The sequence below is a fragment of the Meriones unguiculatus genome, chromosome 1 (genome assembly GCF_030254825.1).
Source record: "Meriones unguiculatus strain TT.TT164.6M chromosome 1, Bangor_MerUng_6.1, whole genome shotgun sequence".
In the NCBI taxonomy this organism is placed as follows: Eukaryota; Metazoa; Chordata; class Mammalia; order Rodentia; family Muridae; genus Meriones; species Meriones unguiculatus.
In genome coordinates, this window is record NC_083349.1 from 60,703,296 (window position 1) to 60,727,627 (window position 24,332).

Genomic DNA, 24,332 nt, shown 5'->3' on the forward strand with positions numbered 1-24,332 from the left:
TGAAGCCAAACTGGTCTCCATCGCAAGTCTCAGACCAGCCAGGCCTGCGCAGTGGTGCCTCGCTCTGCTTTCAGGCTTGAAGAGATTGCCGGAGGGTTCCCAGCACCCACATGGCAGCTCCCAACTGTCTAGCATACACACAGACATGTAAGCCAAACACCTAGAAATAATAAACACTGCTGGACGTGGCGGTGCACACCTTTAACGCCAGCTCTTGGGAGGCAGAGGCAGGGGGATTTCTGTTTGAGGCCAGCCTGGTCTACAGAGTGAGTTTCAGCACAACCAAGGCTGTGTAAGAGAGACCGGTGTCAAACAAAACCAAACAAATAAACCTTTAAAAAAAAAAAAAGTCTGAAGAAAGCTTAAGGACGGAGTAGCTGGGCTTTAGAACACTGTGGGCAGCATCTCATGGCAACTGCTTGAGACAGCCGGAAACGGAAAGGTCAGCTCACTTCCACATACGTTCAGGAAGAGGCGCTTTAGTCTATTCTCTCTCCTTCCCAGTTATGTGTTTGGTTGTGTAAAGCTTCTTTGAGCCTCAGTTCCAACAGCGTTAAGGGGAATACAGTTGGCACCCTTAATCTGAAACAAATGGACAGTTTCAGTTGGGACAGTTTAGGTTTTCAGACTAGAGAGGCCAATCCTAAAGTTAATAATAATAAATCTCAGACACTTCCTGTCAAAAGCATTTAGTGTAAGGGTGGGGATGTAAGAATTAATACCTCTCCCTTTACCTAATGCTAGTACAGGTCTACAATTGTGTCCTACAAGACATGCTCCAGTACAAGCCTAAGGGAGGGGCCCAGGACACGCCCACCCAGCTGACAACCTGGGGTCCACGCACAGAGTCCATGCTGCAATTCTTGTGCTGACCTTGTCAGAAGTATTCAAGGGCAGTCAGTGAAAGGTCATTTTCAGGTTGGCTTTTTTTTTAAATATCATTTTTATTTGTAATCACATGGGTTCTTTTTTTTGGGGGGGGGCAATTGGAAACAAGGGGATGTGCACCTGAACTCAGCACTCTCAGAGGTGGGAGACAGCTGTGAGATCCTCCGATGTTGTAGTTTCAGACACTTGTCCCACGTGGATACTGAGAGCGGTACTTCGGCCCCTGGAAGAGCAGTAGGAGCGCCTTGCTGCTGAGCTGCCTCCCAGCCTCCCACTCCCCTTTATGATGGCAGTAGCTGGATCTCACACAAGCAAAGCACGCCACTGAGCAACATCCGCAAACCGAGAAGCGATCTTCTACACTGAGAAAGTTTGAAATGTACTCTGTACACGTGCGTGGAGACAGGGTGGCTTCAGACTTGAGATCCTCCCGTCCCGAAGTCATGAACGCTGGGACTGCAAGCGCCTAGCCCCACTTTCGCTTTGAAGCCTTTCACCTCTAACAGTCCGGACATCTGCGGTGGACGAACGCCCCGAGACTCCCAGACAAACGTCTCCTTTTTTCTTCTCTCCCCAGCGCACTGCTTCTCCAACGGGTCATCCAGAAAGCCCGAGCCCCTGTGAACCGCCACTTACAGATTAAATTTTAGGCCCAGAGAGTCCCCTCCTGAAGCCACGAAACCAAGACAGTTTCCTTGCGGCTGCAGGAGGGCCGCTAGATGGCGATCTGGAGCTGACCGCGAGCTCGGCCTCCTTCCTTCCTTTTCCCCTCACGTCCCGGCTTCGCGGTCCGTCTCCGGGAGGGAGACCAGAGCGTCGGGGCCGACCGTTTCCCCTGGAGTTCCCCGGTTTCGGAGACAGCCGAGCTTTGGCCGGAGCGGGAGCCGGGCGGCCCCGCGGACTCCCTAGCGGTCCGGGCAAGCCGGGGAGGGTGCAGAGACCCGAGCCGCGCCCCGCGCTGGCTCCGCCGTCCCTCCGCGCCGGTCCCCAGCCGAGCTGGCGCCGGGTGACACCCGCGGCCGGCCCCGGGCGAGCTTCCCCGACGGGGGCGCGCCGGCGTCGCTCCGGGTTGGCTGCGAGAGTCCCCGAGCTAAACTTTCAGCCAATAGAAGCGGGCGTGGGAGTGACGCCCGGGAACGTCACGGGAATTCCCCCCCTCGGGGGGCCGAGAGGGGCTTTCCCGGCTGGGGCCCGGCGGCTGGAGAGCGGCGGCGACCGGTCCGGGAAGGGCTCGGGGCGAAGTCCGAACCAGAGCCGCCACCACGGTGAGTGGCCAGGTTCGGATCCGCGCGTGACCGGGGACGGGGAGGGGGGCTCCGGGGGACCGCCTGGGGCTGGACGCCCCTCCGGGGAGCGCGCCCGCGGACGGGACGCCCCGCTCCACCCCGACGCGTCCGCCTGCGCACAGCGGGCCGGCGTCCGCCGCGAGCGCACCTGTGCTCGGCGCCGCAGCCCCGCACCGCGCGCTGAGCGGCGAGACTCACCTGTGTGGACCGATGCTCCCTCGCACCTGCTCAGGACAGGGGGGGCTGGAACGCACGTCCCCGTGGCGCCCACGCGCGTTTCTTAGACACGGGTGTGGGACTGGAGTCGCGGGGGTGGGGCGGGGGGCCCGGCCACCTGGAGCAGGTGCAGCGGGAGAGTCCGGGAAGCTGAGAGGCTCCGGAGTCGCCAGAGACCAGGGAAGGGGAAACTCCTTCGGAGCCCCGCCGCCCGGGTCGCGCTCTCTGGGCAGAGCCCCGGAGGCCCCACTGGAAGAGCCCCCGCCTACGGGCCCTTCGGAAGAGGCCTCCGACGGCAGGAATGTCCCCGCAAAAGCCCCCGGGTGAATCAGCTGTGTCCTCCACGCTGGCCGAAAATCCCAAGGCTGCTCCGGGCCGCGGAGTGGGGGCGAGGCGCTGTAGGCCCCGACTGAGCCCCGGGGGCTGCGGCCGCTGCCTGGGAACCAGAGACAGCCCGGGCCTCCCGCCCCTCCCGCCGCGGGGGCGTGGCCCCGGCGTCATTTCCAGGCCCGCCCCCTCCGGCTCCGCCTCCCCCTGGTATTTTCGGGACTTTCCTAAGCAGCACTAACTTTCTGCCCCTTCCCCGGCCCACCCCGCTCCGGATCTCGACCTCTACCGGATCTTACCCGCCACGCCCGGACGGGTGGCCGGAGGACATCAGACCCTCCCCCAAATCTGGACCCCCGTCTCCTGCCCACCCTTATCCTGATCTCTACCCCTCCTCCCCCTCCCGCGTCTCTCTTCACCTTAGGCGGGCGCCTGAAACTCTGGGAAGCTGAACCGGGGCCCGAAGCCGCAAGACACAGCCGGGCCTAGCCCAGAAATATGGACAGTTGCTACGATCCAGTGAGTCACACTGCCTGGCCCTGAAGGCGGCTGGTGGCCCCTGTGTTTGCTTGTCTACCGGAGGCTCCTCCACTCCCCTGCTGCTGCTGCTGCTGCTTGTCTTCAGTCTGTCTCAGTCTGTCCGTCTGTCCTGTCTGCAAACTCTGCCCCGAGAGGAGCTTCCTCATGGCTTGAGGAGGAGCCTAAGGGGTGACCGCTGAGGGCTTGGAGCCGGGAGGAGGAGGGCCCTGACTCAGCTGCCACCTTCTCTGCCTGTAAACCAGGGTCTGGATGGCATCCCCGAATACGATGATTTTGCATTCAGCCCCTCCATCGTGGAGCCCAAGGATCCAGCCCCAGAGACAGGTCAGTAAGTCCTCAGCCTCCGCATGTCTCAGAACCTGGAGGAGAGAGCATGTGCCTTTGCCCAAGGGATGGGCTTAGGGATCCTGGCTCAGCAAGGCCCCTCTGTTTCCAGCTGATGGCCCCTATCTGGTGATTGTGGAACAGCCCAAACAGGTGAGTGAGCAACAGGGGCGTGGATGGCTTTCAGCCTTGCCGATGAGTAGGGTAGTTGGAACCGACAGGGGAAGCCACTGCTGAGATCGGATGGTGGGTTGTGCTGTTCCGTTGGGGGGTGGTATGCGGAGGTGTTCGGGAGGGACACTATCGGTCACTGTGGTCAATGATGGCCGGTGGTTGTCCTGCGGAGGGGAAGGAGGGCGGGTCTCCTGATCACAATGTCTCTGCCATGGAACCTGCAGCGAGGCTTCAGATTTCGATATGGCTGTGAAGGCCCCTCCCACGGAGGTCTTCCAGGTGCCTCCAGTGAGAAGGGCCGGAAGACCTATCCTACCGTCAAGGTGAGCGCGGATGCTGCTGGAGTGTGTGGGGACAGTGTGTCCAGGGCCGCTACTGAACCTTTGCCCTTCTCAGATCTGTAACTACGAGGGACCGGCCAGGATTGAGGTGGACCTGGTAACACACAGCGACCCGCCTCGCGCACATGCCCACAGCCTGGTGGGCAAGCAGTGCTCAGAGCTGGGGGTCTGCGCTGTGTCTGTAGGACCCAAGGACATGACTGCTCAGTAGGTGCCCCCTTTCCCTGGCCCCTAGAGGGATGCTCACTGCCTGCCAGGCCTGGGACTCAGCCCACCTGTGTGACTAGCACACAAAGGGGAGAGATTTACTTGTCCCCAGAGCCCCAGGGCTCAAGAACAGCTTCCTTGGAGAACAGGGTGGTGGTGGGATGCCTCAGAAGGACAGAGCTTCGTGGACAAATCCCTCTAACTTCTCCTCCTCCTCCCTAGATTTAATAACCTGGGAGTCCTGCACGTAACCAAGAAGAACATGATGGAGATTATGATTCAGAAGCTTCAGCGGCAGCGGCTCCGTTCCAAGCCTCAGGGCCTTACAGGTATGGCAGCACGGGGTTGTCAGAGAGGTGCTCCAGAAGAGTAGGGAAGAGGGGCCCAGAGCTCACGCCCAGGCTGTCCATCCAGAGGCCGAGAAGCGGGAGCTAGAGCAGGAGGCCAAAGAGCTGAAAAAAGTCATGGATCTGAGCATTGTCCGACTGCGCTTCTCCGCCTTCCTTCGGGCCAGCGACGGCTCCTTCACCTTGCCCCTGAAGCCAGTGATCTCCCAGCCCATTCATGACAGCAGTGAGTATATTCTGCAGGGGTGCCCAGTGTGAGTGCCCAAAGGAGCCCTTGAGATGCCTCCAACCAGTGGGCTTTCAACCGGGCCCTGCCATGTGTGAGATAGTGTTGAGCAAGGCTGGGTGTTGCTTCTGAGAGGCCTACTGAAAACGCTGCTTTTCCTGAATGGAGCACCCAGCCTCATCCATGCCCCTCCCACCTGACAGAGTCTCCAGGGGCCTCCAACCTGAAGATTTCCCGAATGGACAAGACAGCAGGCTCTGTGCGGGGTGGAGACGAAGTTTATCTGCTTTGTGATAAGGTGCAGAAAGGTGAGGCAGGCGCCCTCTCCGGGAGTTGGCCATCCTGGCTGTAAGGCTTGGCGGCCAGGGCAGTTTGAGAGCAAACGCGCTGGGCCTGCAGATTCTGCAGTGGCTGAGCCTGGCTTGTCTCTGTAGATGACATTGAGGTTCGGTTCTATGAGGATGATGAGAATGGATGGCAAGCCTTTGGGGACTTCTCTCCCACAGACGTTCATAAGCAGGTACTGAGGGACGAGGGCCTGACCTGGAGCCTGAACTATGCAAAGGCCTCACTGACACATGTCTCTCTCCCCACCTCCGCCCCAGTATGCCATTGTGTTCCGGACACCGCCCTACCACAAGATGAAGATTGAGAGGCCTGTAACCGTGTTCCTGCAGCTGAAACGCAAGCGTGGCGGCGACGTCTCTGACTCCAAACAGTTCACCTATTACCCTCTGGTGGAAGGTGGGACCGGGCTTCAGGATTCCCAGGGATTGGATAGAGCAAGACAAGCCTGGAGACGGCCTAGAGGTGGCTGCTGAGAACTCTGGGGTCTGACCCTTGTATTGGGTTTTAACACCCCGGTTCTCTTTCCCCCTAGACAAGGAGGAAGTGCAGCGGAAGCGGAGGAAGGCCTTGCCCACCTTCTCCCAGCCCTTTGGGGGCGGGTCCCACATGGGTGGAGGTTCTGGAGGCTCTGCTGGGGGTTATGGAGGCGCTGGAGGAGGTGAGCGGGTGCCAGGCCGGCAGATGGGTGGAGGAGATAAGGGGAAGTGAGAAATCTGGGAGAGTCCTGGCTGGCACCTTACAGCCTTCCCCGTGCCCACAGGTGGCAGTCTCGGCTTTTTCCCCTCCTCCTTTGCCTACAGCCCCTACCAGTCCGGCGCAGCCCCAATGGGCTGCTACCCGGGTGGAGGGGGTGGGGCACAAATGGCCGGCTCTGGGCGGGGCTCAGATGCTGGGAAGGCAGCGGAGGAGCCTAGCTCAACCCCCAAAGGGTCCCAGGACGAACCGCAGGCCCTTGACACGCTACAGCGAGGTATGTCTCAGGAACGCTGCGGGTCGGCGGGCGGGCTGGGGATAAGGCCCGCACCCACGTGCCCTGTCGCCCTCCAAGCTCGGGAGTACAACGCGCGCCTGTTCAGTCTGGCGCAGCGCAGCGCCAGAGCGTTGCTTGACTACGGAATCACCGCGGACGCGCGCGCTCTGTTGGCGGGACAGCGCCACCTGCTGACAGCGCAGGACGAGAACGGAGACACGTACGTGGCCAGAGGGCCTGTGGCCAGGGGACAGCCAGTAGCTGGGGTCTCCTGGTACCAGGTCTAGAGGTTGAGGCCTTAGAGGAATCTGCAAAGAGCTGAACCCTAGAGTCGGACAGATCTGGTCCCAGATCCTCACTATTTTCTATTTGTGTTCAAACTATTTACTTTCCCCAACCTTCAATTTTGTTCATTGTGAAGGGGCTCAGTAGCAAGGTATGACAAAGGATTAAGGTGGTGACATTCAGGGATCACCAGGCCTTAAGTGAAGGAGACCACGGAGGTGTGAAGTTTTGAGGGTGGATGATGCTCTGGGTGGCTGGGTTTCTGAAGCCGAAGTCTGGCTTTCCAACCCCCAGGCCGCTGCACCTGGCCATTATCCATGGGCAGACTGCTGTCATTGAACAGATAGGCCATATCATCTATCATGCCCAGTACCTTGGGGTCATCAACCTCACCAACCACCTGCACCAGGTAAGGGGGCAGCCTTCGGTCAGGGGTGAGGGGATGAAGGCAGGGAGTCCTCAGCTGGGGTGGGCTTGCCTCACTCTGCTTCCTCCCGACAGACACCCCTGCACCTAGCGGTAATCACTGGGCAGACAAGGGTGGTTAGCTTCCTGCTGCAGGTGGGTGCGGACCCCACCCTGCTGGACCGGCACGGAGACTCCGCTGTGCACCTGGCCCTCCGGGCGGGCGCTGAAGCCCCGGACCTGTTACGGGCACTGTTGCACGGGGCCCACGCCGGGCCCCACGTATTGCACATGCCTGATTTTGAGGGTGAGTGTCCAGTGTCCTCCGGTTCTGGGGACCAGTGATCCCCACCTTCGTGTCCCCATGACGAGGAGACATGCGTGGAGGTTGCCTGGTCAGGGTTTGTCCAGAGGCCACCGTGGGGATCAAGGCCGCAGGCTGAATGTGCTATTTCTCTAGGACTATATCCAGTACACCTGGCAGTTCACGCCCGAAGCCCCGAGTGCCTGGATCTGCTAGTTGACAGTGGGGCTGAAGTGGAGGCAGCCGAGAGGCAAGGGGGCCGGACACCCCTTCATCTAGCCACAGAGATGGAGGAGCTGGGGCTGGTCACCCATCTGGTCACCAAGGTGGGAATGAAGACTGTGGAAGGGATGGGGCCAAGGGTACTGTGGGAATGATGAGGTGTGTGGAAGGCTTGGCAGGTTGGACCATGCTGCTCACACTTGCACCCACAGCTCCATGCTAATGTGAACGCCCGGACCTTTGCTGGAAACACACCCCTCCACCTGGCAGCTGGACTTGGATCCCCAACCCTCACTCGTCTCCTCCTGAAGGCTGGTCAGTTTCAGGCTTAGTGGTGAACGGGGCAGGGGAGAGAGGGGGCCTCCCAGCCCCCACCGTTCAGTCCAGTGTGGGAGCCGCCACTAGTCTCGTGACTGCCTCCCTCCTCCAGGTGCTGACATCCATGCGGAGAATGAGGAGCCTCTGTGCCCACTGCCCTCACCCTCTACCTCTGGGAGCGACTCAGACTCTGAGGGGCCTGAGAGGGACACCCAAAGAAACTTCCGGGGCCATACCCCTCTTGACCTCACTTGCAGCACCAAGGTGAGGCCATTCTTGCAGAAGAAGTACTGAGGTGGGCACGCGGTACCTTCAGGCTTGGGGATGTGAGCTGGATCATGGGCTCCGGAGAGCGGGCAGGTCTGGGGTGACAGTGGACACTGCCTCCCCAGGTGAAGACTCTGCTGCTAAATGCTGCTCAGAACTCCATGGAGCCGCCCCTGACCCCACCCAGCCCTGCAGGTGAGGCTGTGGCAGACCTTTTCTGGTCTCAGGCACCTCCTCCCAGAGGCGGTCTCCTTCGGGACTTGGGCGAGGGATCCCCTTCGCTAGCCCCTCTTCCATCCGTGCCTCACGGACCTCTCCGCCTTGTCTGTCAGGTTAGCAGGGAGAAACGCTGTATGCAGGTGTGTGCCCACACCCTAGCTAACTCGCAGATCTGTGTCTGTCCCCTCAGGGCCAGGGCTGTCCCTGGGGGATGCAGCTCTGCAGAACCTGGAGCAGCTGCTGGATGGCCCAGAGGCCCAGGGCAGCTGGGCCGAACTGGCAGAGCGCCTGGGGCTGAGAAGCCTGGTGGACACGTACAGGAAGACCCCCTCGCCCAGTGGCAGCCTCCTCCGTAGTTACAAGGTGGGAATAGCCTGAGCCCTGCCCAGAACCTGGAGCCCCCTCCCCACCCAAGACTCTACCCCACACTGTAAACGTCACTCAGACCTCCTGTCTGTTTCTCGTCAGCTGGCCGGTGGGGACTTGGTGGGTCTGTTGGAAGCCTTGACCGACATGGGTCTGGATGAGGGGGTGAGATTGCTGAGAGGCCCTGAGACCGGAGACAAGCTGCCTGGCACAGGTAAAGGGACCAGCTTGGAAGGTGCGTCTGGGCTGAGGCTGGGAGGCCCGAGCTTGACAAACGCCTGTTCCCCAGCAGAGGTGAAAGAAGACAGTGCCTATGGGAGCCAGTCAGTGGAGCAGGAGGAGGAGAAGCTGTGCCCGCCCCCGGAGCCCCCGGGAGGGCTCTGCCATGGGCACCCCCAGCCTCAGGTGCACTGAATGCTGCCCAACCAACTTCTTCCACCTGGGTCCCTCTGTACAGCAGCCCTGCCTGACTGAGATCGTATTTAACACCTCAAGCCCACACCTCAGTGGGCCAAATAAAGGAATCCTCTGGGAGGGGTCTCCCCTCCCAACGCACGGTACGGCAACCCCAATGTGATGCCCATCCCTGTCCCTGAGGGAGGACAGGAGGCCCGGCCGGCAATTCAGAGCAGTTTTAATGAGGGTGGAGGCTGTACAAAGGGCAGGGCCCACAAAGGAGGGAAGCAGGCCGCACCACCCCAGCCTCTGGATGGGGCTTCAACATGGACACCATCCTCTACCTCTGCAAAGAGAGAGGTGAGCCCTTGGGGAGAAGAAGGGGACCAGCTCTTCCCCAACTCCTGGTCTCTGTCTGAGCCAGGCCCCAGGATGGAGGGGTATTGCTGGTGTCCGGGTGGGGTGGTCTCAGCAGAAAGCGGAACTTTATCAGGCCTCCCCCACAAAATAAAGAAAAGAAAAGAAAACCCCCATCAAAAATTAGGGGCATGGGCCCCTCCCACCCTGCCCACCCTTCCTGTACGAAAAAGTGCAAAACATTATCACAAAAAGGGGGGTCTCTGAGAGGCCCTTAGCCTAGGCTCTGAAGCCCGGCTCAGCCCTGCCCTGCCCCGGACACCGCGTCCGGCGCGGTCGGGCCCTGGGCCAGGAGGCCCTCATGGGTGGCCCGAGGCTAGCTGAGCTCAGGCAGGGCCGTGTCATCATGCAGGTGCCCAGCAGGCCCTGCCCCCGATGCTCCTGCTCCCTGCTCAGGGCTTTGGCCTTGCATTGCCTGCCCCAGCCCGGGCGTCTGAGCCACGTCGCTGTGCCCGGGGCTGGCTGGTGGGGTGGGGCTGCAGGGAGGGACTGGAGTGAGGCGGAGGGCATCCATCCTCCGTGTTCCCAGCCTGGGCCAGCGCCGCCTCTATGGCATCCAGCTCCTCACTGGCTGCCTTCATCTTGACTCGAAGCAGTGCTGCATATGTGCCGTAGCGGGATTTCTGAGACAGAAGGCCAGGGGCAATGAAAAACCTGCCCTCCTCTGGCCCTTCCCACCCAACCACCCAGCTAAGAGATGCTGGGTCCTGAAAGACTTCTTTAAGAGGTTGGAGACCATCCCCGAGCTCTTAGAACCGCCTGTAATGACAGCTAACGTCTCTGTAGCCTTTACTAGGGCTGTAGACACTAAGCACAAGGAGCCCTGGCACCTGACTCCAGGGGGCGTGGAAGTTAGTCTCCATCCCCAGAGGAGAAAATGAAGACTCACACCCCACTCATCTAGCAGGCTACCATGCTGGGATACCATTCCCTTTTCCCTAGCCTGGTCCTATGTGGGGGACACCAAGACCTGGTCAGGCAAGGAGGCTCACCTCAAACTCCAGGTAGGCCTCCTTCTGCCGCTGCTCGTCAGCCTCCTTGCCTCGGGCCTTCTTGCCCAGATGTGCAGCCCGGTGCTCTCTCAACTCGCTTGCCATGGCCTTCAGCTTGGCCTCGTGGGTCCTCACCTGCTCCTCCTAATAGCCAGGGATGCCTGGTCAGTGTCACTAGTCTGCAGGCCCTTCGTGCAAATCTTTCCAAGGGCCTGGGTTCCAAACACCGCCACACCCCTCCTCCTGTGCCCCACAGAGGCCCGCACTGCAGGATGTCTCCTCGCTCGTGCAGCCTGGAGCGCGGCTTGGCATCCTGCCCCATCCCTTCCCCGTCAGCAGGTGGACTGAGCGTCCCGGCTACCTGGGAGAGGCGGGTGGCAGCGCTGGGCAGTAGAGGGCGGCTGAATTTCTTCTGGGAGCTAACCGCGGCTGGGAAGGGGGGTGCGGAAAACATGGCGGCCACGACATTGATGCGCGTGATCCATGACTGCATCTGCTCCAGGCTCCTGGGGAGACAGCGCAGTTCCTGTTCCCGTCTAGAAAGGGCAGTCCTGACCTGGACTGCGGCCTCCAGTACGTCAGGCTGAGCCCAAACTGGCTGGGCTGTTAAAGAGGACCTTGAATTTCTGATTTTTTTTTTTTTTTTTTTTTTTTTTTTTTTTTTTTTTTTTGCCTCCACCTCCTACGTTCTGGGATTCTAGGTGTGCACCACCAGGTGGCAAGTACAGGGCTGGGGATTGGACCCAGGGCCTTTGCATGCTATGAGCTGTGTCCCCGGTCCGTGGAGTGAGGTCTTACAAGGAGTCCAGGGAGCAGGGTGTGAGAGGGTCGGGGGAAAGCACTCACGGAGCCTGGAAGAGGAAGACCCGCCAGTCAGCTGTGCGCAAGTAGAAGACGTGCGGCCGCTTGCTGTAATCGCTGGCGCGGGTGGCCAGGGCATGGTGGATGCTGATGGCGTTCTTCAGCTCTGCCTCAGAAAGAGCCTTCCCAGGCTGGTACTCCTCCTATGGGGGTGCCCATCTTGTCCTGCCCCGGTCCTGGCCTGGCCATCTCAGGCCACCTACTCCCCTCTGCAAAGCCAGCCCCGCCACCCCCTCCTGGCCCCGCACCTTCTGCAGGTAGAGGATCATGCCCTTGAGGATGCCGTGGAAGCTCTTCCAGCCCCGCTTGCCACGAGGTGCTGAGGAGGGAAGGCAGGTCAGGGTGGCGTGAGGAAGGCCCGCTCCCGTCCGTCCCCCGGCCCCAGCACAGCCACGTACTCTTCCTGCAGTCAGGGTCCGCGTGCACCTTTCGCACCAGGGCCCCGTGCTTGTAGACAGCGGCGCCAGGCTCGGGAGTCAGGTCCAGGAAAGGGCTGGAGCTGCTGCCACTGCCCCCGCTGACCCTCTTGATGACCTTGGGGTTCGGGTCGGCCAACTCAGACAGAGATCGTCTCAGCTCCTCCTCGTCTCTGCAGGCGTGAGCGGGTCAGAGGGTGCTGGCCGCATAGCCACACACACCTTCAACCCAAGTTTCTGCCCCAGAATGCCTCTGTGGTGGCTAGGAGCTGCCAGGGAGTCCCACAACCCGAGGCTCTGCTGCTGTGTCTGAGTAGCACTCCCCCAGGCCACAGGTCTGTGTCCTCCCTGACATGAGAGTTCCCTGGAGTAGGACCGCATGGGGCCTCCCCCCACCACACACACTATGGAAGCTTCCCATCGACTCCTTTGTGCACACAGCCAGTCCTCACACTTTTCTCCTGGACAGACACGTGTGTGACTCAGCGCTGTCCTAACCACACCTGACACCAGGCTCTGCTCACAGTTGTTGGTTACATATGGTGCCAAAAGGAAGAGATGAGCTGGGCCTGTGGCTTGTGCCTGTTGGCAGGATTGCCACGGATCCAAGCCAGCCAGTCCTGAGATCCTGTCTCAGAAAGCTACAAGTAAAGGCTTCCTTCCTAAGACCCCCTCCTCAACGTCTTCCTTTGTAAATCCTGACAGAGATTCCTGCCAGATAGAAAACTCAGGTTCTCTCTTGTTGCCTTGTTCAAGAATTTTCCATTTTCATAGCCCCATTGCCTACTCCATGGAAGCTACTTTGCTTCTTTCCCGACGCTCTCCTTTCCAACCATCTCAGCCAGGCCTGTGGCCTTGTACCCCCACTTCCACACAGCTTTCAGCCACACCTTTGTTCCCTGTAATACCAGCTACCCTTATCTCCTACAATGGACTTCCAGCTTCAAGGCTTGCCTCCAAAGAGCCTTTCCTAACCCCTTGCTCCCCTGGGCACTGACGCTGACTCTGGCTCAGCAGACAGCAGCAAGTACTGCATCCACCGGTGGCTGGGCAAGGGCTCTCTCAAGGGGCTGCAACGCCAACTGGACCTTCTCCAGACAGCTCTCCTTTAGAACTCTTCTGAGACAAACTTGACTCCTTGTTCCGTGGCACTCTAAAGCAGCCTCTTGGATCCCCAGAGGTAACCTGCATTCCCCCTGGCGTCCAGGGGCCTCCTTTTATGTTTCGGCATACATACCCACTACCTCAGCTTGTCATAACAACAGAGCTGGACACAAAACAGGCCCCGAGTCTAGGCAGGCATTTCCAAAGAAGGAAGTGAGGTAGCCTTCCTGCTGCTTAGGGCCTCCCACCCCTCCCTGTCCCCACAGCCCCAGCCTGGTGTCCTCAGGCTCCCCCTTCCTCATGCCCCAACCCTAACCATTACCAAACAGCCCCAGCACTCACATGGCCCACTGAAGTTTTTCATTCTTGATGGAGCTGTACAAGGCCTGGAGAGGAACAAACCAAGGGGTGTGGGTTAAGGCACGCCGTGCACCTCAGTGTCAGAGCTCAGAACCTGCTGACTTGGGAAAGGAAATGGAACTAAGAGAGGGACACGATGACCACAGTCCGGCTCTGGAACACAGCACCGAGACCCAGGCTCATCCCCATCACCGACGCTGTCTGACCTGGGAAGGTTTCTATAAGGAGAGCAAGCCTAGCTACATGTGGCGGCAATTGGCTACTCAGCACAAGAACCCCTGGCCCAGGGCTGGTGCGTAGTGACTGCCAGGTGCCATTACTGAGCAGGCTCTCCCACTCAGAGCCTGGTAGAAGCACAGCCCTAACTGGAATCTGAGAAATGGGCAAAGAAACCCTTCTTCCTCCCCTCCCCCCACCATGCGTTCCAGCCTGTTTCCACAGCATAAACCCACACAGAGCAAATGGGGAAACTGAGGCTCCACCATGGAGTATTCATCCTTTCATGCTCTTTGGTTCCCAAGTGCAGGACAAAGTGAGCCTCTCCCTAACTCCAACAGTACCCTCAGGCCAGATGCCACAGGGCTCAGTGCCCTTTACCCACAAGCCAGACTTCATGCTGCTGCGGTGTCAGCCAAAGACTGAAGCAGTAGTTTCGGCTTCCAATTACTGTCCACCCCAAACTGTGGGCCCTGAACCCGTCACTTCCCCTCTGTTGGCCTGGGGACAGCTGAGGACCATGCAGTGACAAAAGACAACGGCCTTCAGGAGTGGCTACAAGACCCCTGTACTTGGGGATAGCTCAGAATATCCCGGCGACTCCAACTGTGGGGGCGCTTCTGCCAGCCTGTCTGTGAGTGGGTGTGTCCCCAGCATGTGCGTGTTTTGCTGTGGGGCTGTGATGCTGCCTGCGCGTGAGCTGGGTGCAGTGGTGACGTCGGCGCCTTCCCGGTGCTGGGACACAGCACCCCTCATTCTCCTACCACGCCACACGCTCCGACGCTCCCTGCCCGTAGCCATGTCCAAACCACCAGACTATCCAGGTACTCCATGCCTGCACCCCAAAGCCTCCGCCCCGCACTACGCAAACCAAGCTGGCCAACACACAGCTCCCAGGCCAAACCCGGAAGGGCGCAGACCCTGAATCCTCTCACTCTCCCATGATCCGGACAGCTGGAGTATCCATGGAGATCTGACCCGCAGCCCTGGTCTCCAGTCTTCCTTCACCTTGCCCTGCCTACAACCACACCTTCCTCTCAAGGAACCCCCTCCTAGAACCCCACGCACTGCTTCCATCTAGAAAACCCTCCGCACGCAGAACACTGGTTGGTGAGGCAGGTCCACCTTGGTCCTCCCCCGCAGCCCATGCCCGCCTCTGCTGCCCAGGAGCCCTGTCCCCGCGGAGCTCCCCAGCCACCTTCGTCCGCACCCATGCCCTCTTCGCTCGCCCGCTCTCCTGCTCTCGGCGCCTCCCTCCGGCCGCCCCCTCGCTCGCCGCCCAGCCCGGCGTGGGCCGCGGGCCCCACGCCCTCACCGCCTTTTTCTTCTTGCGGCTCTGCAGGCGGCTGACCACCAGGTCGGTGTAGAGCACTGGCTTGAGACTGCGCGAGCGCTGCGGCCAGCCGTAGCACAGGGTCTCGGCGCCGCGGTGGGTGCGCCCGTAGCGCACGGAGCAGAGCGAGCGCGAGCGCAGCCGGCCCGCGCTGCTGTGGATGCTGTTGACGCCGATCATGCTGGCCCGGCCGCCGCGCCGCGGCCCCCGGCCATGCCCCCGGCCGGCCCCGGCCCCGGCCCGCCCGGACGGCCGCGGACGGCTCCCCGACAGCCGGCGCGAGCGCCCGGCCCGAGCCCGCCGGCTCCCACCGACGCACGAGCGCTCGGCGGCGGCGCCGTGGGCTCCGCAGCTCCGCAGAAGGAGGGGGCGCCGGCGGGAGGGAGGGGAGGGGAGGGAGGGCGCGGGCTGGGGCGGGGACGCTGCGCGATGGAGCGGCGCGGCGCCGTGGGGAGGGCCGGCGGCCAGCGGGGGCGCATGCGTGGGGGCTCGCCAGGGGGCCGAGCGCGCGCGCGCCTTGGGCAGCTGCGGGCGGCGTCCAGGGCACCCTTCAGCTTGCCAGAACCGGGGGCTGCGGGGACCACTCGGCTGCTCTCCGACCCTCCACCCCCGTGGCCCTCTGAGAGTCACGGGTCGGTGTTCGAATAGTCATGACCTCGTCCGACCCACAGACAGGCACATGTCCCAAGGTCCAAGCCAAGTCCGTATGCCACCGAGGTCAAACTTCCGGACGCACCGGTTCCCGTTTACCCCGAGTTACAGACGTACACCTCGAAAGGTACCTCTACAGCCGGCAAACACCCTCTCCTGTCAAACTAGACACAGCCAACTGGAAGATGAATACCACGCCGCGTCACACACAAATACCCAGACTACACCCAAAGCGCCAACACCGCAAGTCACGTAGGCCCTTTGGTTCACAGGCTGCCAAGCACACACCACTCACGCCAACACCCCAGCTCACTGACACCTCGGCTCACAGTGGACGCGCCCACTCGGATCCACGCTCAAACTCAGGTGCCCCATACACCCAACCTAGGACCTGTCCTGTGCTGCCACGTGTGGCCCAGACACCCCCTTCTTCAGGTTAGTCCAGGCTTCCCGAGCTAAACTACTCCATCATGGGGAGGCATGTGGGTGCAGGACCCACTTCCAAGGGAGCCAGAAGGGCAACATCTGGTCGCAGCATGTGTACTCTGGATGAAGAACCTGGGAAAGCCTTTGCGCCTTCTCTGACCCCTCTGCCTTAGGCTCCCTCCTGGGCAGTGGTGCCAGGAGGATCTTTGTGGCTCTTAAAACCCTAAGGTGGAGAGCAGTGTTCCCGGGCCCACCCCGGGCCCTCACACCAGCAGAGACACCTCCTTCCACCCCCGTGCACGCTGGAAGGGAATCAAGAGAGCAAGTACAAGGGTCCAGACTGCCAGCTCACGTGCTTCCCAGAATCCCGGCCCCCTTTTCCCCTACCTCAGGATTTGCGTGTGCGCGTGCGCATGTGCGGTGAGAGCCTGCCTTTGGGGGCTGGGCGAGGGGGCGGTCCCCAAGCTGAGTCACCAGAGCCCAGGTTCCTACCGCCTGAGCTACTCAACAAGTACCAAGTCCCAGCCCTTCCCTCCCTACAACTCTGCTGCTGGGCAGGTACCCTGTCATTCCAGCAACATCTCCCGGCTCAGTTCCCCGCCCCCAACCTTGAGCAGCTCCCTGGGGAAGTCGCCGCCATCATTGAGGCCCTCCAGGTTTCCGATGAAATCCCCACAGGTCATGCGCTTCCCAATGTTCTAAGGGAGGAAAACAGAGGTCTGTGAGGCTCGCCTCCCAAAGCCACTAAGCCTCTTGCTTTCGGCTCCCAGTGGCCATGCCCCACTCACGTGGCCGTGGAGATCTGTGTTGAGGAGCATGAGGGCACAGGTCAGCGTGTGCGCGCCGTCTAGGAGAGAACTGACTGTCAGTTTCGGCCAGGCCGCCGTCCACAGCAGGCCATCACCCACCTCTTTTTGAACCCTTTTGGCCCATGCTTCCTTACCACCGAACTCTGTGAAACCATTCCATCACTCCTCCACCATTTCCTCAGCAAGGACCTCACCTCTGATCTCTGGTTGTCCCTTTCCCTAGTTCCCCAAGTTGCTGGGGCAGCTGCTCCCTGCCTGCCCCCAACATTCAACTTGCTCAGTGTACTAAACAAAAGCAAGCTGGTGGACATCACACCTATGCAGAGCAGCATATGAAGCCAAGCCTGGTCCTGCACATACATATGGGAGCAACTTCATGCAAACACACCTCCACCTGCCTCTCAACACACACTTGACCTAGCAACATCCCTGCCTCACAGAGAGCTCCACATGCATGTAGCTCCATGTCACACTGATGTGTGCACGTGCCTACAAACAAGTACACTCATTCCCTCTTGCACAAACACTTGCTCCTGTGTGGGGGTGCCTCTGTGTCTGGCGGGGACAACCCTGCCCCCGGCTTGCTCACCCTCTGAGGACAGGGCTTGAGGGTTGCACTGGAAGTACCGCTGGGAGAAGTGGGCCAGCACGCGCTCCCGCTCCTGCGTCTCACCCATTAGTGCCAGCTCCTTCAGAAACACCCTGGGGTGGGAGGAAGATGATGTCACCCTCTGCCCAAGATCTCCACTCCAGGAAGTCCTGGTCTCGGAACAGTAATGTCAAGGCAACTTAGAAGACACATAGCTGGAACCCCGAACCAAGTCTGGCCAGCAAGGCTATCCTCAGAGGGCTCGACCCACCTGAGAGCTTGATCCAGAGTCATGCCTGTGAAGACGAAGAACTTGAGATACTCGCCAGCTACCAATTTGCTGAAGTCGTTGCTGTGGGCAGGGCAGACAGGTAGGGTCACAAGGGGAAGTGTGAAGGGGCTAGCTGGGCATTGCCTAGAGACCTGGGGCATTAACTGGAGAGGGTGAGGTGCTGCTCCAGGATGTATTCCCTGACCCAAGCCTCCCCAGCCCAGGGGCATTACTTCTTGCCCAGATGCCGGGCCACATCAGCCTTCCTGAAGCCGTCAAGCCGGTACAGCCTCTTGGCTAGGCGCTGGGCAGCCTCCAGGTCAGCCTTCTGCCCATTGGACAAGGTGTCAGTGCTTCCCAGGGCCAGCCGCTCTGTGCTGTCCAGCTCGGAGTCCGAGTCGGACACCAGCTGACTGAGGGGTGGTTCACTGCCAGGGAAGAACAGCAGCTGAGGTTGGGCAGAGCCCTTGAGAATCATCTGACCCTCTCTTTGCTCTAGACCCAGAAGTTGGGGAATGGCTAGAGGGACATGGAAAGGTCATTTCCTCCTTTTAGGGAAGGAGATTGGCTAGCTTTCTCTCCATCTGCCTACTTCTTTCGATGGAAGTTCTGCTTCAAATCTAACCCATATCAGTCTTACTGCTATGGGAGTCCTGGCTGTTCCCCAAAGCTCCCAGGGGCCTAAATTTGCTCTTCTATATAGAGTCCCCATCTCCACACCTGCCCTCCTCAAGACAGTCTTCTCTGTGCACACACTCCCGTATACAGGCACCCAGGTATAAATGGGTGCTGGGGAAGGTGAGGTCAAGCAAAGATCTGAGGGCAGCAGGGACAGACACCTGTTCCCTTCATTTCCCGCCCTCCAGAGGACTCTACTTGGTGCTCCCTGCTACCCATAGAGAAGTTTCTGGGGTTACAGTTTTGGGGGTTACCCCTCATCCTCTTCCTCTCCTTCCCCACCCCAGCTGCTCTACTCGCAAAGCCACCTGCCACCCCAGAGACAGAGGCCGGAAACTCCTGGTTGCTAGGCAACCCTGTCTCCCTGGCCACCCCCTCCTGTTGCCATGGCTTCCGTGACTGAGAGGGTAGCAGCAGAGGGGAAAGCACAAAGGTTAGGCTATGAAAGGACATTCCTAGAGCAGGGTTGAGACAGCCTCTTGGACAAGCCTGCAGAGGGAAGGGAAGGGAGGGGCTGGCTGTGGATCTAGCTGGGTGGGGGTGAGAGGCTCTGTCTGGGAAGGAGACAGCCCTCCAGGAGAGAAAGAGGATGTTCTCTGGGGATTCTTCTATCCTGAATCATGGTTTCTCCAGTCACTGGCTCTGAGCCCAGGGAGGGAGCTGCAGGGGGCCAATGGCAGGAGGCCTCCAAATGGGAAAACAGACATCTGTTAACCACCCGCTCTTGGTCAGGAATACATAAACTACTTCCTCATTCTGGGGCTCTGTCCCTTAATCAGCAGTTCCTGGGGGCCAGGGATTAGGGCTGACCAGGGCTGACCAGTCCAAAAAAACAAACAAACAAACAAACAAACAAAAAAAACAAAACCTCACCTGCCCAGGGGTGCTACCCCCAGCCCAAGGCTATCTTCAGAGTGGGAGGGGCTAGGAAGCTCCCTCCTTGGGGCCATCGTGGTCTCAGCATCTGACTCTTCCACCTCCCTTCTCTGGGTCCAAGGACCATCAGCAGCAGAGCTGGTACCAGAATCCGGTTCAAGAGGGGCCAGTGGGGCAGGTGCAGGTGGGTCAGGCCGGGGAGCTGGGGGCTGGGGAGGCATCTCAAAGGTGAAGAAGGGGCTCTGGGTTGGGCCAGGTGAGGCCAGGGCCTCCAGGGAGGCGAGGCTGCTATAGGATGTGCCCTTGGCCCGGTGTGACTCCATGATCGCTTCAAACACACAGCTGAAAGAGTCAGGCCCATCCGCCGAGGGGCTGGTCCCAGGTAGAAAGGGTACTGGTGACTTGAGAAGCCCACAGAGAGGCATGTGGTCCCCTGGCCTGCAGAGGCAGGGAAAATGTCTGATCAGCTCCCCAGGACCAGGCCTCAGCAGGGTTTCATTGAACTCTTGCTGACTGGTATGGGGGTTCTCACCTCCCCTTTCCACAGATTCAAACCCTTTAAGAAACAGCCACTAGAGTAGAGGGCCCATGAAGTTCAGTGTGTCTGCAGCGTCTCAGCCCTGCCCACCCTCAGGCACTCAGTCCCCCTCCTTCCCCCTCCCTACTAATCTCCCTTTCTCCTCCTTTCCCCTGATCCGCTTCCCTCCTGCCATCCCTTTTCTATTTCTGGCAACATCTTAGGAGATGCAGCTCCAAGCTGCAGTGGGGCGTGAGACAGAAAGGAAAAGCCCCCACATTTCCACACTTTCCTGCCAGGACCCAGGATCACACTCATGCTCCCATGTCCTCGGGCTGGCTTCCCATGTCCCCAGTTTGGCCTCCAGCTTCTGACTCCTGATACTGCAGAACCCTGCCTCATCTATGTGGCTGCCTCATCCTGGGCTTAACAATGCCCACACATCCCTAATACTCTCCCAGGCCTCGGGCCTCTGTCTGGAATCTCCTTCCCACACTGCCCATGCTGTTCTGGTCTTCTTCTCTACCCCAGGTTCTTGCTGGAGTCAGCAGAAAAGAGCAAGCTACTTTCCCTCAGCAGTTCCACTCACCGGGCCCCCTCCGAGGCCTCAAACACCTCGTCATCGACCTCCTCTTCCCCACCTGCCTCATCATCTTCATTGCCACTGCCCAGGCTGGAAGGAGGACCAGGACATGGACTAGGTCGTGAGACAGGTGGTTGGGCAGTAGGGCCCTCAGAGCTGGGCTGGCTCTCAATGGCCGAGTCAGCCTCCTCCCGCTCGGCCAGCACCTCGTCGATGTCCGTCTCTCGGTAGCACCTCAGGGGCACCTTGTCCAGGTCTGTCTCGGAGTACTTGGCTGCTCGCCCCACAGCCACCCCAGAGCCTTGCTTGGAGCCCACCCCACGCGATGGGAGGCCTTGCTCTGGGGGCTTAGCACCTGTATGCACACATACCCAGGCCAGGAGGTAATTCGTGTTGGCTTGCTTCCCCATGGCCCCACATAGACTGGAAACTCTTTCATATCTAACTGCTCTATATCCGCCATACCCTTCACTTGATCCAAATGCCTGTGGAGCTCATCTCAGTGGAACTTATTTCAAGAACTCATCTCCTTATCAAACAGCTCTGAAGGAGACCAGACTTTCTTCTACTCCAGGAATAACCCTTGAGAGCTGGCCCTCCCCTCCCTCTACCACCCAGCTTCCTCCAGAGCCCAGCCCAACCCTCACGACCAGATGAAAAAGCCTGGAGCCTGGAGAGACTTTGGCTGACTTGGAAGGCTTGAAGGATGCCTCCCTGCCAGGACTCAGCTGCTGTGGAGAAGGCCCTGCCCTCTGCCCCTGGGCTAAGTTCAGCACTTACCGGAGCTGGGGGGGTCCAAGGAGCCATAGAAGAATTCCCATTTGGCTCGAGCGATTCTCTGGGCATGAGAGGAGACTTCCCGGGGGGAGGACCAGGTGTCCCCCTGAGCCAAAGAGGGAGTGAAAGGCACAGGACCCCAAAATGAAAGCCACACGTACAAGGACACAGGAATATGGAACAGCAGAAAGGAAACCACATGGGACAGAGATGAAGGTGCAGGGACACAGCGACAGAGGCAAGAAAGCTGATTTAGGACATTAAAGGATTGGGGTGACTATGAGACAAGCCTCAGCCCAACAGGGGCTGAGCTTTGTCCCGTAGCTCGGGCACTAGGGCCCCAGGGAGCCCAAGGCAGATCGCATACCTGGTCTAGGAATCCAGTGTCTGCAGGTCCCCGGAAGTGCATGGCCAGGCGCTCAGGGGTCCCTCCCAGCCCATTGGGAAGGGAGGAGTAAAGGCCCTCGGCCCCAGCCTGGGGTGGGACCAGCGGCCCACGTGAGGGGTCCCGGCTGCAAGGAAGGGCAGAGCCTCCTCCAGCCGGGAGTGGGTCTGACGTGGATGCCTCCAGCCGCAACTTCCGGTTGCAGCCAGGTCCAAGGGCTGGGGTGGGCCTGGGGGGAGAAACCCCACCCAGGTCCCAGCTCCGACTCAGGCCTCCAGAAGCAGGTAGGCCGTTCAGTGGCCTCACACTGGCCTTCTCCACAAAACGGAAGATGACCACAGAACTCTGTGCCCCTGGTGGGGGCTGCCCAGTGGGTGAAGAGGGTCCCCAGGGTGAGGGAGCCATACGGGGTGAGGGAGGCCTTCGAAGAGGGGTACAAGGTGCTGTCACACGTCCCAGGTCCCGGCCTCGAGGACCTGGACCTGCCACTCGACGTATCAGGGATCCTGTGCTGCCATACATGCTGGCTGGGGGACTTTGAGGCACAGGGCCTTCGGGGAGCCAGCGACGAGGACATCGTGGTGGAGAGATGGCACAATCGCCTTCTGAGCAGAAGCGCATGGCACCCTGGGCCATGCTGGGGCCGGGGGGTCAGGCTGGGGGGGCAGGGATGGCGAGGCCAGGCAGGGAGTGAGGGGGCTGCATGCTCTTCAGACAGGCCTGCAAGAGAGGAAGGGGAGCATGGGTGGGGTAGACAGGACTCAGACAAGCAGGACAGTAGAGACAGAGATGAGAAGGTGGGCTTGGGGCTTCCAAGGTCCAGAGACCTCAGACTCTTGGCATGGGATCACCCATCCTAACTGCGTGGGCTCCTTCTATGGAAGCCTGCCTAGGAAAGTAGCATCCACTCAGTGGCCTCCAGTGCCTCCCCTCCTGTCTGGGAGCCCTGAGCATCACTTTAGGAGGAAAGAGCAATTCAGTTCACTGAGTTCAGCTCTGGGGCAGTTTGGAACTCTGTGTATGGAGGCTGGTATCCCATTTCTGACCCATATGGCCCTCGGTCCTCTGTAGTTCCACTTGACACTCACTTAGAAAAGGAATTGCCAAGCATGGTAGTACACACCTGTAATCCCAGCACTTGGGAGGCAGAGGCAGGAGGATCTCTGAGTTCAAGGACAACCTGGTCTACAAAGTGAGTCCAGGACAGCCAAAGCTACACAGAGAAACCCTGTCTCGGAAACAACAACAACAACAACAACAGTCCCCCTACCCCCAAAAAAAACAGAAAAAGGAAATATCATGCTTCTTAGAAGGAAAATGAGGAAAAAGAGGGGTTACATAGGGATGATGAAGTGTGTTAACACAGGAGAGAGGTGAGAAGAAAGGCCTGCAAAGAGGCCCCTAACCTCAGTCCATAGGTGCTGAGTCCAGAAGAGACATTCTTTATTCCATACCAGCACATGCACGCACACACACACACACACACACACACACAAATGCATATACACACATGCAGAAAGACACGATATCAGTATTCAGTTAACACATTCATAGGCAACACCCCCCAGCACACACAGACACACGCAGTACTGCTCATAGACACACCCTCATACACTCACAGTCATAACAAATATGTGTATAACAGAAAAGCACATGCTTGTTCTACACACACCGATCACCAAACAGGAACGCACAAAGAGGTACCCAAAAAAACAGACAGGTTCTCATCCTCTGAGGCACACAGAGACAGGTGCATCAGAGACCTCCCTGCCACAATCATAAACAGATGAATATTTGCACACATAATCAGAGACACACATTCTCTCCTCCCCCCACTAGTAACCAGGTCTGTGGGGTGCTTACAACACCTCCCTCCCCCCCAACTCCAGGGGCATGGCATATCTTGTCCAGCCCAGGAGGGACCATAAAGGAAAACGGGCCTCTGGTGGCAAAGCAGGGTAGAAAAAGCTCTCAGAAGCAGCACCCCTTCCAGACAGGTTCTTGACGCTCAACTGGGGCCTGAGCCTCCCCTGCGCAGTCCCTCCTCCAAGGCACCCCAGTACTCACCGCTGCTCTTTCGGAGCTGGAATCGAAGAGAGGCAGAGAGGCTGGGCCCCGTTCAGCTGTAAAAGCAGCAAGGCTCCCGCTTGCTCCAGGCCCGCCCGCCTCTCAGTCCCTCCTCCACCCCTCCCCACGCTCTGCTCAAGCAACGCTAATCCCCCCCCTTCTTTCCCAGGGCCCTGAGTCCCAAAGCACGCCACGCCGTAGTCACTACCTAAGACTCACACCAGAGGAAGGAGAGAGTGTAGAGAACCTCCATTTCTCTTCCCTAAATCCTCATATGCCCCACCCCACTCGTGTTCAGTTCTCTCTTGTCCATCGTCTCCTGAACCACACGCAGGGTCCAGCTGCACACGCCTGTCCTGCTCCAGACCCCACGCGTGTCCCTAGGAGGCTGCCACATGACCTGTTACATGCCACACGCTCTCCCGCCCCCACAAGCACGCGGCCACGCAAAGCACACGGTATGGGAGTAGACCGGACCCGCCCCCTAAAACCAGAAGACCAACTAGGAAAGGGACCTCAAGTGAACGCAGCCTTAAACACTTCGGGGTTCTGAACCCCAGACCCAGGAGTCCTGTCCTGACCACCCACCCGGAGTGCAGAGGAAGGATAAGTCAGACTCCAGGAAGAACTTCCTTGCTGCCTAGATTAATCGTCCCTCCTTTTCAGGGGCGGGAGTTTAGAAGAGATGACCCCGAGACTGGGAAGAGAAGCCCAGGCAAACCTTGTGCCCTTGGCCGGGGTGGAAGAGGGTCTGACTATTTTAGGAAAACGCCACACGAGTTACTATGGTAACTATTCTCCTTTGGAAGGCCAAGACCGGCAGGTTATGACCTGGGAATGAGGAGAGGGTCGATTCGGGTGGTCAGAGGGTGCGAGGACGTTCGAGGCGGGGGTGCGCGGGGCTCACCACGGGGAGGGGTGGCGCGGGTTCCGCGAGGTGCTGAAGGGGACAGCGCCAGATTTGTCGTAATGCGCAAGCGCAGAGGCGCGAACAAAGGGGCGGGGGAGGAGGCGCGCGGCCGGAGGTG

The 24,332-nt window shown here is 59.5% G+C and overlaps 2 protein-coding genes across 7 annotated transcripts; one reads left to right on the forward strand and one right to left on the reverse strand.

The window, feature by feature from the left end:
- Nucleotides 1-1,644: 1,644 nt before the first annotated feature.
- Nfkb2 (nuclear factor kappa B subunit 2) lies at nt 1,645-9,146 on the forward strand. 2 transcript variants are annotated; one of them, XM_021650223.2, is made up of 23 exons: nt 1,645-2,153; nt 3,142-3,236; nt 3,500-3,581; nt 3,694-3,734; nt 3,980-4,078; nt 4,152-4,303; nt 4,526-4,632; nt 4,718-4,876; nt 5,080-5,184; nt 5,311-5,396; nt 5,482-5,620; nt 5,757-5,882; nt 5,985-6,194; nt 6,273-6,414; nt 6,774-6,888; nt 6,981-7,191; nt 7,345-7,514; nt 7,623-7,725; nt 7,841-7,992; nt 8,121-8,190; nt 8,405-8,577; nt 8,683-8,794; nt 8,873-9,146. In XM_021650223.2, the coding sequence occupies exons 2-23, from the start codon at nt 3,216-3,218 to the stop codon at nt 8,992-8,994; spliced, it is 2,697 nt and encodes an 898-aa protein (XP_021505898.1). In that variant the 5' UTR covers nt 1,645-2,153; nt 3,142-3,215; the 3' UTR covers nt 8,995-9,146. The 2 variants fall into 2 exon arrangements, with proteins under 2 accessions (XP_021505898.1, XP_060246595.1); XM_060390612.1 differs by lacking the exon at nt 5,757-5,882.
- Nucleotides 9,147-9,197: 51 nt separating this feature from the next.
- Nucleotides 9,198-24,305, reverse strand: Psd (pleckstrin and Sec7 domain containing). Of its 5 annotated transcripts, none has more exons than XM_021650213.2 (18): nt 24,212-24,305; nt 23,305-23,360; nt 21,220-21,957; nt 20,856-20,958; nt 20,082-20,430; nt 18,973-19,413; nt 17,655-17,849; nt 17,422-17,502; nt 17,151-17,263; nt 16,541-16,599; nt 16,361-16,450; nt 13,109-13,152; nt 11,645-11,835; nt 11,495-11,565; nt 11,232-11,389; nt 10,747-10,891; nt 10,386-10,529; nt 9,198-10,016 (listed from the first exon to the last, which is right to left on the reverse strand). In XM_021650213.2, exons 3-18 carry the CDS (start codon nt 21,871-21,873, stop codon nt 9,786-9,788), a joined length of 3,069 nt encoding a protein of 1,022 aa, XP_021505888.1. In that variant the 5' UTR covers nt 21,874-21,957; nt 23,305-23,360; nt 24,212-24,305; the 3' UTR covers nt 9,198-9,785. The 5 variants fall into 5 exon arrangements, 4 of the variants coding, with proteins under 4 accessions (XP_021505888.1, XP_060246594.1, XP_060246592.1 ...); XM_060390611.1 differs by lacking the exon at nt 24,212-24,305 and adding an exon at nt 23,893-23,948; XM_060390609.1 differs by lacking the exon at nt 24,212-24,305 and adding an exon at nt 23,524-23,708.
- Between the last annotated feature and the right edge of the window lie 27 nt (nt 24,306-24,332).

What these genes read in the sequence shown, in the direction of transcription:
- Nfkb2 (XM_021650223.2), top strand. Translation starts at nt 3,216, where the DNA reads ATGGACAGTTGCTACGATCCA. An exon ending in CAAGCCTCAGGGCCTTACAG is followed by an intron (nt 4,633 to 4,717) that starts GTATGGCAGCAC and finishes CTGTCCATCCAG; the next exon opens with AGGCCGAGAAGCGGGAGCTA. An exon ending in CCACAGACGTTCATAAGCAG is followed by an intron (nt 5,397 to 5,481) that starts GTACTGAGGGAC and finishes CCTCCGCCCCAG; the next exon opens with TATGCCATTGTGTTCCGGAC.
- Psd (XM_021650213.2), bottom strand. Translation starts at nt 21,873, where the DNA reads ATGGCCCAGGGTGCCATGCGCTTCTGCTCAGAAGGCGATTGTGCCATC. An exon ending in ACACAGATCTCCACGGCCAC is followed by an intron (nt 16,451 to 16,540) that starts GTGAGTGGGGCA and finishes TTCCTCCCTTAG; the next exon opens with AACATTGGGAAGCGCATGAC. An exon ending in GGACCCTGACTGCAGGAAGA is followed by an intron (nt 11,566 to 11,644) that starts GTACGTGGCTGT and finishes TTCCCTCCTCAG; the next exon opens with CACCTCGTGGCAAGCGGGGC.